This window comes from Portunus trituberculatus, chromosome 21 (assembly GCF_017591435.1).
Source record: "Portunus trituberculatus isolate SZX2019 chromosome 21, ASM1759143v1, whole genome shotgun sequence".
NCBI classification, from domain to species: domain Eukaryota; kingdom Metazoa; phylum Arthropoda; class Malacostraca; order Decapoda; family Portunidae; genus Portunus; species Portunus trituberculatus.
This window is the reverse complement of record NC_059275.1, coordinates 1,237,925-1,254,890: the sequence shown is the minus strand read 5'-3', so window position 1 is coordinate 1,254,890 and position 16,966 is coordinate 1,237,925. Positions and strand designations below refer to the sequence as shown.

General features: G+C 37.3%; 1 protein-coding gene across 2 annotated transcripts in view; it reads left to right on the top strand.

Annotated features, from left to right (window-relative positions):
• Positions 1-16,966, top strand: part of LOC123506853 (protein argonaute-2-like) — a 136,580-nt gene that overhangs the window by 9,691 nt on the left and 109,923 nt on the right. For both annotated transcript variants that reach the window (XM_045259208.1, XM_045259209.1), the window contains exons 2-3: positions 3,295-3,469; positions 10,635-10,773. In XM_045259208.1, coding sequence (XP_045115143.1) covers positions 3,295-3,469; positions 10,635-10,773 — 314 coding nt within the window. The remainder of the gene's footprint in view (positions 1-3,294; positions 3,470-10,634; positions 10,774-16,966) is intronic.

The following is a 16,966-nucleotide window of genomic DNA, read 5'->3' as shown; positions in this document are numbered from 1 at the left end:
TCAGGTTAATGGTATTAAGGTAGATAACAGAGTAGAGTCCTTATGGCTGGATGTTAGAGTAAACAAAAGTAAGGTTATTAGAGTAGGAGCTTTTATAGACCACCTAACCAGTCAGCAGATGTAGACAACCTTATGGTAGATGAGATAAATAGGGGTGTACTAGTCAGACAATTATCTTAGGGATTTTAATCTTAAGTCAGTAAACTGGGAGAGGATGGTAGGAGATGCTAGTGAAAATAAGTTTATGGAAAGTTTTCAGGATAACTATTTAGTGCAGATGGTAGATAAACCTACTAGGGGGAGGAAGGTTTTAGACATAGTACTAACAAATATTGAGCATTGTTTAAAGGAAGTTGAGGTAGGAGAGACTTTAGCAAACAGTGACCATCATATAATTAGATTTATCATTAATTCCAGTAGGGATAATATAGTGAATAAGACTAGAGTCCCAAACTATCAGAAAGGCAATTATGGTAGGTTACGTCAGTTATTAGGAGAGGTAAACTGGGAAGATAGTTTTGGAAATAAAACTGCACAGGAGATGTGGGATATTTTTAAGGTTGTAGTAAAGGGTATAGTGATGCAGTGTATCCCTTACAAAGATATAAGGCAGAGAAACAGGAAGCCATTATGGTGGACTCATGAGATAGGTAGACAGATCAGAGAGAAGAAGAGGGCATATAGAGAGTTGCAGAAAAGTGGGAAGATGTAGATTTGATTAGGTACAGACAGGTCAGGGATGATTTGAGTAAGGTTATAAAAAAGTAAAAGGCAGGCAGAGATAAAACTAGCTAGAGCTGGGAGTAAAGATCCCAAAAATTATATAGTTATTACAAGGTCAGTGATAAAAGAAATAAGGATAGGATTGGACCACTCAGAAAAGATGGTGTAGTAGTGGATCAAAATGAAGACATAGTAGAATTATTGAATGAACAATTTTCTTCAGTATTTACTAGGAAAGAATAGGAAATCCTGTTACAAACAGTGCGACGAGTAGTTTAAGAGCTTTAGAAAATATTGATATAAAACCGGGAATTATTAGGAAATTTATTCTTGAACTAGACGATAGGAAAGCTAGTGGTCCTGATGAGCTACATGCCAGAGTACTTAGGGAGGGTGTAGACAGTATTTCTGAAGCACTTAAGTTAATCTTTGAAAGATCACTTAGGTTTGCTGAGATACCTCAGGACTGGAAGTTAGCTAATGTTACACCAATATTTAAAAAAGGTAGGAAGGATGATGCGAATAATTATAGACCGATCAGTTTAACTAGTATAGTATGTAAGATACTAGAGAAAATCATTAAGGGTAGTATTTGGGAGCATTTAAATGAGAATAGATTAATTAGAGATACCCAACATGGCTTTAGATCAGGGAGGTCCTGTCTTACAAATTTGCTCGATATCTTAGAATATATTACCAAGGAGTTAGATGATGGAAATAGCATAGATGTTATATATCTAGATTTTAGCAAGGCGTTTGATAAGGTACCGCATAGGAGGCTAGTGTACAAATTGAGACTACATGGGATAGGGGGTAGGTTAGTTGATTGGATTAGTGAATGGCTTTCTGATAGGAAACAGAGAGTAGTATTAAATGGGGCAATGTCTGAGTGGAAGGAAGTGGTTAGTGGGTACCCCAAGGATCAGTGCTAGGACCTCTTCTTTTCTTGGTGTACATTAACGATTTAGATATAGGAATTAGTAGCAAAGTATCAAAGTTTGCAGATGATACTAAGATAGCATGTGCAGTACAGGGTGAAAAGGACAATTACAGAATACAACGAGACCTGGACAGGCTGATAGCATGGGCAGACAGGTGGCAGATGGAGTTTAATTCTAAAAAGTGTCAGGTTATGCATTTAGGTAAAGACAACACAAACTTTAAGCTATGAGATGGAGGGATGTTGGCTAGAGGCAGTAGAGGAGGAAAGGATTTAGGAGTAGTGATAGACAGGACTATGAAATTTTCAAAGCAATGTTTAGAAGCAAGAAATAGGGCAAATAGGATCCTGGGTTTTATAAATAGAAATGTTAGTTATAAAAGTAAGGAAGTGGTGCGTAGCTTATATAATTCCTATGTTAGGCCCCATTTAGAGTATTGCATACAGGCCTGGTCACCCCATTATAGGCAGGATATCAACATGTTAGAAGCAGTTCAGAGAAGAGCAACTAGGATGATACCAGCATTAAAGCGCCTGGAGTATAGAGATAGATTAAAGGAATTAAACATGTTTTCATTTGAGAGGAGATGTATAAGAGGGATATGATAGAGTTATTTAAAATGTTCTCAGATACAAACTACATAGATGTGAGATCTTTCTTTACCTTAGAGGAGGGAAGTAGGACTAGAAATCATGGCAGGAAGATTAGAAAGCAAGGCTGCAGGTTAGATATAAGAAAATATTTCTTTAGTCATAGGGTGGTAGACTTCTGGAATGCATTGCCAGAGAGGGTTGTAAATAGCAGTAGTTTGACAATGTTTATAAACAGATTAGATAAGCACTTAAATTTATTAGATTTATAATTATGTATAGTGCTGCATGATAGTTTTTATAAGAAATTTACTATAGTTAAACAAGACATGATCCCCATGTATGGGGATCACAGATTGTAGAGGAATTCGCTGCAGGACTTAGCCCTGTTAATGGGCCAAATATTTAGAATTAGTATATAATGTATTGTGTACTTGTAAGTGTATCTTTAAGTACTGATGACGAGGTCGCTGTGCGACTGATACAGGATAATCTAGATTAGCCCTGGTGGCCCTTTGTTATCCTATTATTTGTGTTATGTTATGTTAGCGGTCTCGCGGTACTTGTCCCTTTTCTCCCAAATTGTTGATATTGTTTATCTAGGGACACCCATTTGCACTGCAACGACACTGTGAACTATACCTGCCTGACACTTTCTTATAAGCTCAAGCTTATCTTTGAAAGGCAGGAAATTGTGTTTCTTAGGGCTGGGGCTGGAGGTGGCTTTTTGTTGTCTTGAATCAGACAAAACACACGTTTTCCTCTAGCGTCAATTTTTAGTCAAATTAAGATATATGGTTTCTAACACTTTTATGATAAAATTAATTTTCTTACTAATTGGAATGATGCTATAATTTCAAATCAATAGAATAATATGTCACAATAATGACCAATGTATTGCTGAATTCTGTGAAAAAACTATTTTTGTAGTAGATGTTAATATGATGTTTATGGTAAAGTATAGTGGTGCTGTATAGTGACAGATTATATTCAAAGTTCTTATTAACAATTTATACAAGTATTACTTCTCTTTCTTCCAGATCCTTGTCCACCACCCCGGAAACCTGGTGATTTTGGGAGAGGACAATTTATTGACCTAACTACTAACTTTTATGAGGTCACAATGAGGAATCCCAACAAAAATATAGTCCATTATGATGTGGATATCAAATTGCCTAACAACATGCCTGTCACGTTACCAAAGAAGAAGCGCATGTAAGTATGCACTGAAGACATGCTATCCGTATATCTATGGGTGTAACACAAGTTTTTGTGGATATTGCTAAAGGTGAAAGTACACGTTAATCCAAGTACATGTGTATTTTGATGAATTGGTTAGCTATGGTATTAAATTCAACAGATCCAGTTATCATACTGGGCATGTACAAATAAAAAGTTATAATAGAATTTTTGTGCATTAGAATTCATCTTATAAACTTAATGCTTATCACAAGACATCTGTTTAAAGGAAATGTTGCAAATTTGGCAAATTCCAGAAATAGTGGGTGTGTCGCTTATCAAGCCTTCCTAGTCCTTATGAACAGGCTGCTATACTTCTTAGGTACCTCCTAGTAGGCACCAATTTTAAACCAGTACACAAAAGTAGCCATTACCTGTGTACTTTATTGTTCAGAGAAAATGCAAGTTAAATTAGGCAGTGAGACATGAATGCCTACTAAATAAACACTGCCCATTCTTGACTACATAACTTACGTCACAGCATTTCTTACACATCTACAAATCCCAGAAATATTTGTACCTTTTCAATAGTATGGGGCAACGAGTATCATATTATACTATGAAATCAATATAAATATGTAACAGAATTTAAAGCCAATTGTAATTGGCAAAATTGCTACATATAATCAATTCAAGCACCAAATTTAAAATGCTCCTAATGGTGTTTGCACCTACTCTTTTGAATTTTCTTAAAGCCCATTCACAATCAAACATTTTCTTTAGGGAATAACCTGAGTGCTAAGTCAGAAATGGGTGGTGAATGTCCAAACTGGGTATACAGGCAAGAGATTCCCGTGCTTCATTCACCTGTGAGCAGCCTGAGAGTAACAGCTGGTTCCTGAATGTATTGGTACGGCAATAAATCAAAACGCTTACCATGTTGTTTGGCTCGCGCACCAACTATTTACGTTGTGCTTGATAAAAGTGGTAATTACTCCATGATAGCCAAGAAACAGGAAGCTTGGGAGACAATTACCAAGAAATTCAATGTAATATGTGCAACACTGTTAATCAATTTTTTTTCCAGACTCATCACTGACTATGATCACATTTTCAAAAAGTAGTTAAAACACACACACACACACACACACACACAAGAAAATTAGAGGGACTACAAAAAATGGCTACAAGAATGGTTCCAGAATTTAAAGGGATGGCATATGAGGAGAGACTAAAGGCAATGGATCTACCAACCTTGGAGCAGAGAGAGAGAGGGATCTGATACAAGTTTATAAATTGATTAACGGAATGGATGAAGTGGATAATGAGAAACTGATCCTGAGAGAAGAATATGACTTTAGAAGCACAAGATCGCATAGTAAGAAACTAAGGAAGGGACGATGTCTGAGAGATGTTAAAAAATTTAGTTTCCCGCAAAGATGTGTTGAGACTTGGAACAGTTTGAGTGAGGAAGTGGTATCAGCAAAGAGTGTACATAGTTTTAAAGAAAAATTGGATAAGTGTAGATATGGAGACGGGACCACACGAGCATAAAGCCCAGGCCCTGTAAAACTACAACTAGGTAAATACAACTAGGTAAATACACACATATTATATTAAAAAATATAGTTTCCCGCAGAGATGTATTGAGACGTGGAACAGTTTAGATGAAGAAGTAGTGTCTGCAAAGAGTGTGCACACTTTTAAAGTAAGATTGGATAAGTGTAGATATGGAGACGGGGCCACACGAGCATAAAGCCCAGGCCCTGTAAAACTACAACTAGGTAAAACTACAACTAGGTAAATACACACACACACACACACACACACAACACACACACACACACACACACACACACACACACACACACACACACACACACACACACACACACACACACACACACACACACACACACACACACACACACACAAGGTGTAATGATTAGCATTAAAAATAGATGGTTAAGTTTATTCATTCTTACATACTATTTATACTTTGCAATACCTACATTATACACCATAAGATCTTATATATAATTTTCCTTTCTTTACCTTTTGGAACCTTATATATATTCTTATTTAAACTTAGTGTTAATCCTATCAAGCAAGAACTAGAAAAGAAAAAGTATTATTACACTGGAGCCCAATCGGATACACAGGGAAAAGTTCTTGAAACTGGCCCTCAGAACCATCTTTTAATTAATGATTCCCTAACTTGTGTGGCATCCAGTTCATGTTCATCTTCATCCTCCAATATATCAACTACTTCCTGTGCCTCAACCTCAACATCTAACATGTCCACTCTTCTTGAAATAGCAATGTTATGCAAAACAGCACATGCTATCACAATTCTTTTTGTATTGGAAAGTTTGGTTCACAAGGGTATGCTTAAGCATGCAAATCTTCTTTTCAGTACACCGAATGCCCTCTCAATACAGTTCTGTGTTTGTATATGAGCTACATTATACCTCCTATGCTTTTCAGTTCTTGGAGCTAGGAGTGGAGTCAGTAAATATTCCTGACTCGGGTACCCACTATCCCCTAACAAATATAAACCCCTGTAATCTCCTTGATCTAGAAGATGACAGATACAACAATTAGAAAATATTCTTCAGTCATGTACACTGTCAGGCCAACTTGAAACAACATGCATAAATTTGAGTTCTGAATCATAAATACCTTGGACATTTAACGAGTAAAACCCCTTTCGACATCTATACATCTCAACGTTGTTCCCACCTGGACTCTATATTGGAATATGTGTACAATCTATGCACCCCAATACACCTGGCATACCAGCAATATCATAGAACTTTGAGGCCATCTGACGTGCTTCTTCTGGCTGTGGGAATTTGATGTAGTCTGGTGCCAGGAAAGCAATAAGTTGAACCACCTCTCCAACAGCCCTGCATGCTGATGATTTTGCAATATTCATTATGTCAGCTACCGTAAGAAGAAAACTTCCCGTGGCTAGGTACCGCAAGGTAACTAGCATCTTCAAATGCAGAGGAATGCCACATCCTGTGGAAAGACATGCAAACATATACCAAGGGACTTAAGGAGTTATATACTCCCTCTCCCTCTGCATTGTGCCTAGTCTATTTATGAGGAAAATACAGAGGAGGGGATCCCCAGGCCCCTTCACTCCGTAAGTAAGAAAGACTAGAAAAAGTGTGGAAGAACCTTAAATTTCCCAATTCACTCCACATGAAAAAGGATGACAGAGTTGTGGAAAGAAATACAGAAGATGGTTTCCCAGGTCTTGAATCAATAAGTATTGTAAAATATTCTATAGCAATATCACCATCTACATATATACTTGAATAAATAGCTACTGTTCCGTACCTGTGCCAAGCCTGTCCACATGTGTACGTGGCCTAACTTCTTCAATGAGGTCTCATACAACATCCTTTGGCAGACGAAAATGCTCAAGGAATTCTTCACCAGAAAGATAATGAAATGGGTCACTGTGATCTTTAGGTACAATACGTGGAATCCTCACTCGTCGCAATTCTTCCATTTCATACATTTTTTCATCTATGATTTCTTCTAATGCAGCCATGGTACCTGAAAAGTGTAGTTTTTAATGGTCTGAAAAATACCAAGCTATTAACAGCATATATTACTTAGTCATTTTTATCATTTTCTTCTGTTGTTCAAATGATACTATCATACATATAGGTACATACTGAAGCTGTTTGCCACCAAAAGGGGAGTGGCCTAGACATACCACAAAATAGGAATTAAAGAATTCATAAACATAGGCTAGTTCTACAAAGACCTGGGCCCGAACTTAGCCATTAGGTACAGTACATATGACAAGGTTAAGTAAAGATAGGTCGGGATCATACAATAAGAACTATTTGTTTAAAAGTTATCAAAATTATTCTTAATAAGGCAGATATGAGCTTGCTAGGCTGATATGATATGCACGGACAGTCAAAAATGAATCTATTAAATTATGTTAGGTTTGGTTAGGTGAATTAAGGATAAGATGTTAGGTTAGTTTAAGTTAGCTTCGGTTTAGTTAGGTAAGGTTTGGTTAGGATAAGTTTGGTTTGATTTCCTGGTATTGTTTTATAAGTATGCCCCATTCACAGCAGTCACTTTAACTGGTCTCAATAGTAAGATCTCATTGACTTGAACAAGAAAAACCTTATACCATAGAATCGTGTAATAAACAAGAAAATTTTAGTGAACCTTCAGTAATGATCCAACATGTAGAATTTATTTTCAAGACAGGATTATTTAGTACAACTTTTGGTATTGAAATGTAAGCATAAATCAGGAGAATCCTTTTTTGAACCTCCATAATACAAGACTGGAGCATATATATATATTTTTATATATATATATATATATATATATATATATATATATATATATATATATATATATATATATATATATACACATACATACAGTAAAGTCCCGGGTTACGTCGGTCTCGAGTTACATCAAACTCGTAGGTACGTCAGTCCACTATAAGGCAATTTAAGATTTAAAAAATTGAAAATTTTTAAATCGTAAAGTGCGGGATTTATTGTTATTGTTGGTGGTTGCCTGCCACACCGCCCGCCTCACGCTTGAATACAATAACACCCTGCCTCAGTTCCACCACATCATCGCCCCTGGCAAGAGTGTTATCCTACTTCTGCGTTTACTGATTCAAGTTCTTAGTATCTTGCTCAATGGCACCAAAGAGAAAACTTCTTAGTGACAGCAGTGATGCTAAGAAAAGGAAAATCATTATGCTTCAAGAAAAAGAGGACATAATTAAAAGACATGAGAAGGGAGGCAGCAGCTGTGTGTGAGGGAGGGAAGAAGAAAATGGGAAGCCCGTTACCATGACAACGGGGAGGTTGACGACCTTGAGGGCTCGCACACCCATCACAACAATAACAACTCCGGAGCCTTCGCCTGGGCCACACGACACTCGCAGCTGACTTGCACCGTCTGCGCCTGTCTGCTGATCCCTATTGCTCTTTCCTATTGCATTTCCTGCCCCGCTGCCCACGCTTCTACTCCCACCGCACTGCACTACGCTCCCAGCTGTCCGCCCTGTGGGCGTCACAACATTCGACCTGCCCACCCTCCTGGCGGCCTCAGGCGTCCACCCCTCTCGGCAACCTACAGTCTTTCGCGTTCATGGCCCTAATCAACAACAAAAACAAGCTTGTGTTTCATATTCTTACATAGTTGTAAATAATATAACAATATAACCTTTAACTTACCTGAATGACCATAAACAATGGTTGAAAACTCGATAATATGCTTTGAAATGTACGCAAATTCGAGTTACGTACAAAATCGACTTACGTCATGTTTCAGGAACGTAACTGACGTAAACCGAGACCTTACTGTATATATATATATATATATATATATATATATATATATATATATATATATATATATATATATATATATATATTTGCTTTTATTTTCAGGTTTTGCTTGCTGAAACAACATATTCATTAAAACTTTTTTTTTTTTTTTTTTACATGCTGAAAATGGCTTACAGTAAGCTTCCTCCAGTTGCCAAATTAATTAGTCTGGTGAAACCACCGCCAAATACAAATTTCGCAAAGCACGAGTTCTTTATACCATATGAATTGCCTAAAAAATGCTTCAATCAGTCTTTGGTCATTACCAAAATCCCTCTTTTGTCCCCTAAAATACCATCTTATCAAGCTGAAATAAAATCTTTTGCCTTCACATATTAGAACGCATGTAGAAAACACACCAATAAATAACAAAATAAAAGTTAATAAGACATGATATAAAGGCTGAAACTCCTGTTTTTTCACCCGTTTCCCTCTCCCACTTTCGTCCTTGCCACCACCACCATTGTCCTTACCCCCACAGGTACCACTTGTTGCGCTGGTAGAGGTCATGTTGGCGGTAAATCACCAGAATTTGTTCCCACTCTAGCAGAACAGAGGGTAGCACAAAGAAAATGGCTGAAGGGAACTCTCACACTACGTTCTGATAGGTTTAGAGAGAGGTCTGACTTCACCGGGGAGCCACGTGGTTCGCCGTGCAGCCGCCAGGGGACTTCTAAGTTTGAATTGAAATCGCCAAGCGTGGCCACCCTACCGCTAAAAGTGAATTTTGCCAAGCTGAGATTCACCAAGTGCAGGGCTTACTGTATACACAAAAATAAATTTCCTAATTAACATTTCTTATGACCTCTTGCTATTATCTTGGTATTCAACAGGATGATAAATTAGTACAGGCAATCCTCGCTTAATGAAGGGGTTACGTTCCTAAAATTCCTTTGTTAAACGAAACGTCATTAAATGAACCGATTATAACAAGTTTAACCCCTGACTTGAACTTCCTTTGAGAGTAAACAAAGCGAGAGTGCATCATAGTACAGTGAAAGGTTTAATGAAAGTAAAAATTATGAAGTTAAACATTTAGGCAGTTTAATTTAAGTCATTATAATGTACATTAATGTATGTATGTTCATAACTTTATAATGTTGATGATCTTAAATTTATGAAAGGAGAGAGAGTGAAACGGGAAAGACACTAACCGGCAACCTGTGGAATGTAAACAAAGGGCGCATCATTGTATCACATACAAAACTTATGTACCACATTTCCACAAGGCTTTCCATTTTATCCATTGTAGTCATGAGTTCAGGTGGTTCTTTTAGCTTGCAAGGAAGTTACGGTCTCACCAGCCTTCTTAATAGAGTGCTGACTTGAAAATAGTAGAGACAGTAGATGGAGTCAAGATGGTGGCGAGCAATGCTATTGGTTTTCTCGCCTCGTGTCTGTGAATAATATCCAGCTTCACTTGGAGAGTAAGAGACTTCCTGGTCTTCTTAGCAACACTAGGCGGTATTGCAGGGCGTTTTGGTGGTAAATTGAGCGAGGGAAGACGAACTGCTGCTGATGCTGTTATTATTTTTAACAGGGGCAGTGAGTGGTGCGCGTGTTGTCCACGAGAGGCGCTGGTGTATTCAAAAGCTTGTTGGCTTGCATGATACGGTGGGCCTTTCTAACTCGGAAAAAATTATCTGGATAAAACTTCGTTAAAGCGAGTTTGGTGTTCGTTAAATGAGGAGATGGTAGTAAAATGAAACCTTCGTTGTAGAGAAATTTCGTTGTGTGAACCTTTGTTAAGTGCAGGTTGCCTGTACTATATTGCAAATAAAAGTTATATATTTTTCAAATTCTTTTTTCAGGTTAATATTTCAACAAATGAGAAGCGCATATCCCAAAGTCTTCCGCAAAGAAGTACTAGGTTTTGATTCAGAGAAGAATGCCTATACCTTACAACCTTTGTTCAAAGAAAACAAAGAAGTCCCTGGAAAGAAATTTGAGGTGAGTGAAAATGCAGTTTTACTTATAGATGAAAGTTTAGATTAATTAAGATTTACAATTTAGAGAACTAGAGAAGATTGAAATTGCCTATTGACATTATGAATTTGTTAAATTTTGTACTGATTTTGACATTATTTTTTTTCAATTTTAGATTTCTTCATTGTGATCATATTTTTTCTTTGTAGAGTGTTAAACTTTTCTTTCTGAAACTTTTTAAATTTATATATCTTGAATACTTAGATCAAATTAAATCTGTTGAAATCATAGATTTATTTGAGTAGAGGATGCAGTTTGTACTATCCTAAGCAGACAATATCAGTTAAAAAACCTCCAGACTTGAATATAACAACAAAAGTTTCTCTAGCAAGTGTAAAATTCTATCTGCTATGATGGCAGATAATGAGCTATCCTCAGTTGCAGTTTTTCTTCAGTAGTATTGTGAGCGAGAGAAGGTTAGGATGGCTTACTGTGCCTATTAGCTGTTGGGTTTACATGCTAAGTGGAGGAGGCTGTTGTGCCAGTGGGAGGCCAGTGTGCTATGACATGGTGGGTCATTGTGTTAGTTGCAGTAAGTTCATTGTTTATATACAAGCTATTAAAATTGTTATCATTAAGTAGTTAAATGATATATGAATAATACAAATATTGCAAATTAGCTTATTGATTTTACACACAGGTTATGTTGACAAACCAACTGAAACTGTCTCGGGAAAATAGTGAAAAAAAAAGATATTCAACACATTTAGAAAAAAAAAAATGTTGAAAATAATCCATAAAAAGTTTTATTAAATAGAAACAAAATAGTCTAACTTATATTTAGCACAAAAACTCAACATTCATTGTTTAAATATCTTCCTATGACTTCCCATTAAGATCCACCTCAATCACCCAATCTACATGCCTCCAGCTATCACACAATGCACCTTTTTATTTCCTTTTTTGCTCTTTTTTCTAATTGATGTATTGCATAAGAGTTCATTCTCATCTTCAAATAAATCACCACAGTTGTCTTCTAAGACTGGATCATCTGCACTGTCTGTTGTGTTTGTCTCCTCACCTTCTTCCTTTTGCAAATTAGACACCTGCCAAAACGATAATTTGCTCCCAGAAAAGCTAAGAGCACTAGTTCTAATCTGGACCATTTCTGCTCTGGACAACTTCATAGGGTGCTATGAACTTACTATTAAAGCCAGTTGGGAACTTGCTGAATGCCTCCCTTCATGTCTTACAACTTAGCGGGGCAGTCACAGCCTGCCCTCCAAAGACAACTCTCCTCCTTCACACAAAAGTACATGCACTTACTGCACACACACACACATCCGTCAATTGAAATGAAAAAATGGTGACTCCAACACCTGCCTCAGAGTTCCCTTCTGCACAGGAGACCTTAAATGCCCCCAGGCTGGACTGCTTTCTTGGTAATGACCATAAATGTCTTGACACTCATCATAAACTTCTGCAATATTCATGGTCTTATATCTAATTTCAATCTGTTGAACACCAACTCTCCTCTACTTATCCTTATCTTCTTTTCCTCAATGAAACACATGTTTCAGAGGCAACTGACAGTAGCCCCTTTCCTGTTTCCTCCTACTTGCATTATCCTCATTTTCGCGTTAGACATATCAAAAGCTTTTGATAGAGTCAGGCATAAAGCTTTGATTTCAAAATTGCTCTCCTATGGCTTCTATTCTTCTCTCTGCAACTTTATCTCAAGTTTCCTTTCTGACCATTTTGTTGCTGTTGTGATAGACAGCCAGCCACTATTCTTCTGAATCTATTAATAGTGGAGTTCCTCAGGATTCTGTCCTGTCACCCACTCTTTTTATTATTCATTAATGACCAAACTTCTTGCCCTATCCATTCCTACGCTGATGTTACCACCCTACATCTTTCCATGTCCTTTCAGAGACAACCAATCCTTTAGGAAGTCAACAGATCATGCAGGGATGCCACAGAACGCCTAACTTCTGATCTTTCTAAGATTTCCGATTGGGGAAGAGAAAATCTAGTAGTTTTCATTGCCTCAAAAACTCAATTCCTCCATCTATCAACTTTACACAACCTTCAGACAACTATTCCCTCTTCTTCATTAACACTCAACTGTCTTCCTCTTCCACACTGAATATCCTCAGTCTGTCCTTTACTCATAATCTTAACTGGAAACTTCACATCTCATCTCTTGCTAAAACAGCTTCTATGAAGTTAGGTGTTCTGAGGTATCTCTACCAGTTTTTCTCACCTCTCCAACCGCTTACTCTGTATGAGGGCCTTATCCTCCCTTGTATGGAGTACTCGTCGCATGTTTGGGGGGAGGGGTTCCAGTCGCACAGTTTTACATGATAGGGTGGAATCAAAAGCTCTTCATCTCATCAACTCCCCTCCTCTGACTAACTGTCTTCGGCCTCTTTCTCACTGCCGAAATGTTGCATCTCTTTCTATCTTTTATCGCTGTTTTCATGTTAAAAGTTCTACTGATCTTGTTAACTGCATGCCTCCCCTACTCCTGCAGCCTTGCTGCACAAGGCTTTCTTCTTCCTCTCATCCGTATTCTATTCAACTCTCTAAAGCAAGAGTTAACCAGTACTCTCAGTCATTCATACCTTTCACTGGTAAACTCTGGAACTCCCTCCCTGCATCTGTATTTCCGGCTTCTACGATTTGTCTTCTTTTAAGAGGGGGGTATCAAAGCATTTGCTCCCTAATTTTGGCTGATGTTTTTTCTCTTTGTAGAGAGCCAGCACTCTAGTGGGTCTTTTTTTTTTTAATCTCTTTTTTTTTTTTTACCCTTGGCTAGCTCTTCCCTTCATTAGAACAAAAAAAAAAAAGAAAAAAAATGTGCACAACAACTTGACTTGCTCTCATGTTCACTCTTGAAGCTTCTGAGTTTTCCATCATTAGGGGGTTACTCAGAAGTCACTCTAAAACTAGATTTATCTGTTCTTTTTACTTCTCCCCTAACTCCTCTAATTATAAGAAATTCTTTGAATATTTAACTTCCAAAGTGGAGGACATTCTGTCTGTTCCATTGTGGGGATCTCCATCCTTTGAAATTTTAATGTTCACCACCAACTTTGGCTTTACCCTCCCTTCACTGACCATCCTGGTTAACTAGCCTTCGACTTTGCTATCCTTCATGACCTGGAGCAACTGGTGCAACACTTACTCATATTCCTCACCGTCTTGGAGATGTGCCTAACATTCTTGACTTTTTTCCTTACCTCTAATCCTCCTGCTTATGCTGTTGCCCTATCTTCTCATATGGGCTACTATGATCATAATTTCATATCTATATCTTATCCTATTTCTCCAATCCCTCCTCAGGATCATCTAAAGTGGAGGTGTCTCTTTCATTTTGCCTCTGCCAGTTGGGGGTGACTGAGAAGATACTTTGCTGATTTTCCCTGGAATTATTACTTTCTGTGTCAAGACCCATCTCTGTACTGAACACAAAAGAGATGATAATGTCTGGCATGGAGGCATACATTCTTCACTCTTTTTCTCAACCTACACCTTCCAAACCTTACCTTTTTTTTTTTTTTTTTTTTTTTTTTTTTTTTTTTTTTTACCATGTGGGCTTTTCACGGGAATTTATGGGCTAAAGGGGATACTTATTAAGGGTACCTCCTATTTCAAAGCCCACCCGCTAGAAAACTGTTACCCCAAGTGAGGAAGCCCAACCTACACTCAGACCGTAGACAGGATTCGAACCCGTGCGCTTGGAGAATCCTCGGATCCCAAAGCACACACGAATCCACTGTACCACGGCGGCCCATTTGCACTATATATAATAGAGAGGTTGCTCACGAAAGATTTGTGAGTCTTCCTTCACCTGAATCTCACATGCTTTTTTTTTTTTTTATTTATTTATTTATTTTTATTTATTTATTTATTTTTTTTTTCTGCTGGGAATCAAGCCAAGTGTGTTCTTCAGCTTGCCAAACACTTCTTCATTAATAAAAAATGTCAAAATCTTTTGAAATTCAACTCCCCTTCTGGGATTTGGCCAAGAACATCTCCAATAACATTATTGCATCATCTCTCACACTTTTATTTCATCCTGATGGCACCACTGCCATCATATCTGTCTCTAAAGCTGAACTCTTCTCCCAAACCTTTGCCAATAATTCTACTAGAGATGTACCGATGCATCGGTATCGGAACCGGCGGTATTGGCCCATTTTTTGGGTATCGGTATCGGTTTATTTTATGCCGATACTACCGATACCTAAAAGGAATTTACTACTTAGTGATATATTCGATATAAGATATTGATGATACCAAATTAATATAATATGGCGTATTAAGTTTCCGTGGTGATTACCATATGTCATAGAATACTGTTTTCTGTGGTAATAAACCACAACCTCTAAATTGGACGTGTATGAAACGCGTATAGGCTGAACTCCGGCATCCTGTCACACGGTCGGTCATGAGTCACCACGCATTCTCACTGTCTCTCAGTCAGACGCTGCTCCTCCACCCACGCAAAGTTCACACAGGTGAAAAGCTTATGTTTTTTAACTTTAATCTAAGAATGTCAAACTTCAGATATTGAGAATCCAACAAAATGATTTGGTATATACAGGCAACCCCCGTTTAATGAAGGTTCACACAACGAAATTTCGCTACAACGAAGGTTTAATTTACTACCATCTGCCCGTTTAACGAACACCAAACGAAGTTTTATCCAAGTAATTTTTTTCCAAATTTGAAAGCCTCACCATATCATGCAAGCTGACAGGCTTTTGAATACACCAGGAGCTGCTGGTACTAAGGCCTGCCTCAGGAAAAATCCTGGGACACCTATAAAATAAAGATCAAGATCAAGATCAAGCCTCTCGTGGACAACACGCGCAACACTCACTCCCCAGTCAAAACATAACAGCCTCAGCAGCAGCTTGTCTCTCCTAGCTCAACTTACTACCAAAACGCCCTGCAATTGGCCTAGTGTTCGTAAGAAGACCAGGAAGTCTCTTACTCTCCAAATGAAGCTAGATATTATTCACAGACAGAGAGGCCAGAAAACTATAGCAGTGCTGGCCACTATCTTGACTCCATATTATACTGTCTCTATTTTCAAGTCAGCAGACTCTATTAAGGAGGCTGGTGAGACCGTATCTTCCTTGCAAGCTAAAAGAACCACCTGAACTCTTGACTCTACAATGGATAAAATGGAAAGCCTTGTGGAAATGTGGTACATAAGTTTTGTATACAGTACAATGATGCACACTTTGTTTACATTCCACAGGTTGCTGGTTAGTGTCTTTCCCGTTTCACTCTTCCTACCTTCATAAAGTTAAGATCATCAACATTATAAAGTTACATACATACATACATTAGTGTACATTATAATGACTTAAACTACCTAAATGTTTAACTTCATAATTCTTACTTTCATTAAACCTTTTACTGTACTATGATGCACTCTCGCTTTGCTTACTTTCAATGGAAGTTCAAAGCAGGGGTTAAACTTGTTATAATCGGTTCGCTTACACGAAGTGTTTTTTAGGAACGTAACCTCTTCGTTAAACGGGGATTGCCTGTATATATATATAGTTAGGCATTTTGCATTATTGTAAATAATGCAAAATATTCTTATTTGATTTATAATTAACAGTTATAGTGCTAGCCTTTTCCAAGATATCATACTGGAATAGGTGGAAGCTCGAATTATATATGTATATTAATTTTAATGCAAGTTTAATTTTTGAGTTACTTGTGTTAACCTAAGGATGTAAAAATTCCATAACTAAGAAAGTAACGGTTCTGTTTTGTAATCATGTGCATTGTGTATAATTTGTTGCATATTAATTATTTAAGATCATAGCAATACACTAGAAATTTAGAATAAACTAAACTTTTTTCTATTTAATTGAAAAGATTAGGTGAAAGCTCATTTTCTGAATTGGTCTACTAATGTGTAATGAATTAATATCAAAGGATGTCAGATTTAATTAAAGAGAAACATACACAACAAAATGAGTTTCTTTTGCTAATATTTTGTCTATTTTACAATTTTAATAATTTTAAACATATTTTTGGTCCCCAAAATATCGTCAATAAAATTAATAATGAAAATGCACAAGACCAAATTGTCGATAAAGGAGTAAGAAGTAAGAATTTAGAATAACTGACAAGAATCAGAAGACTGAGAAGATATTAATTCCAATTATTGAGTAATTTACCTTTG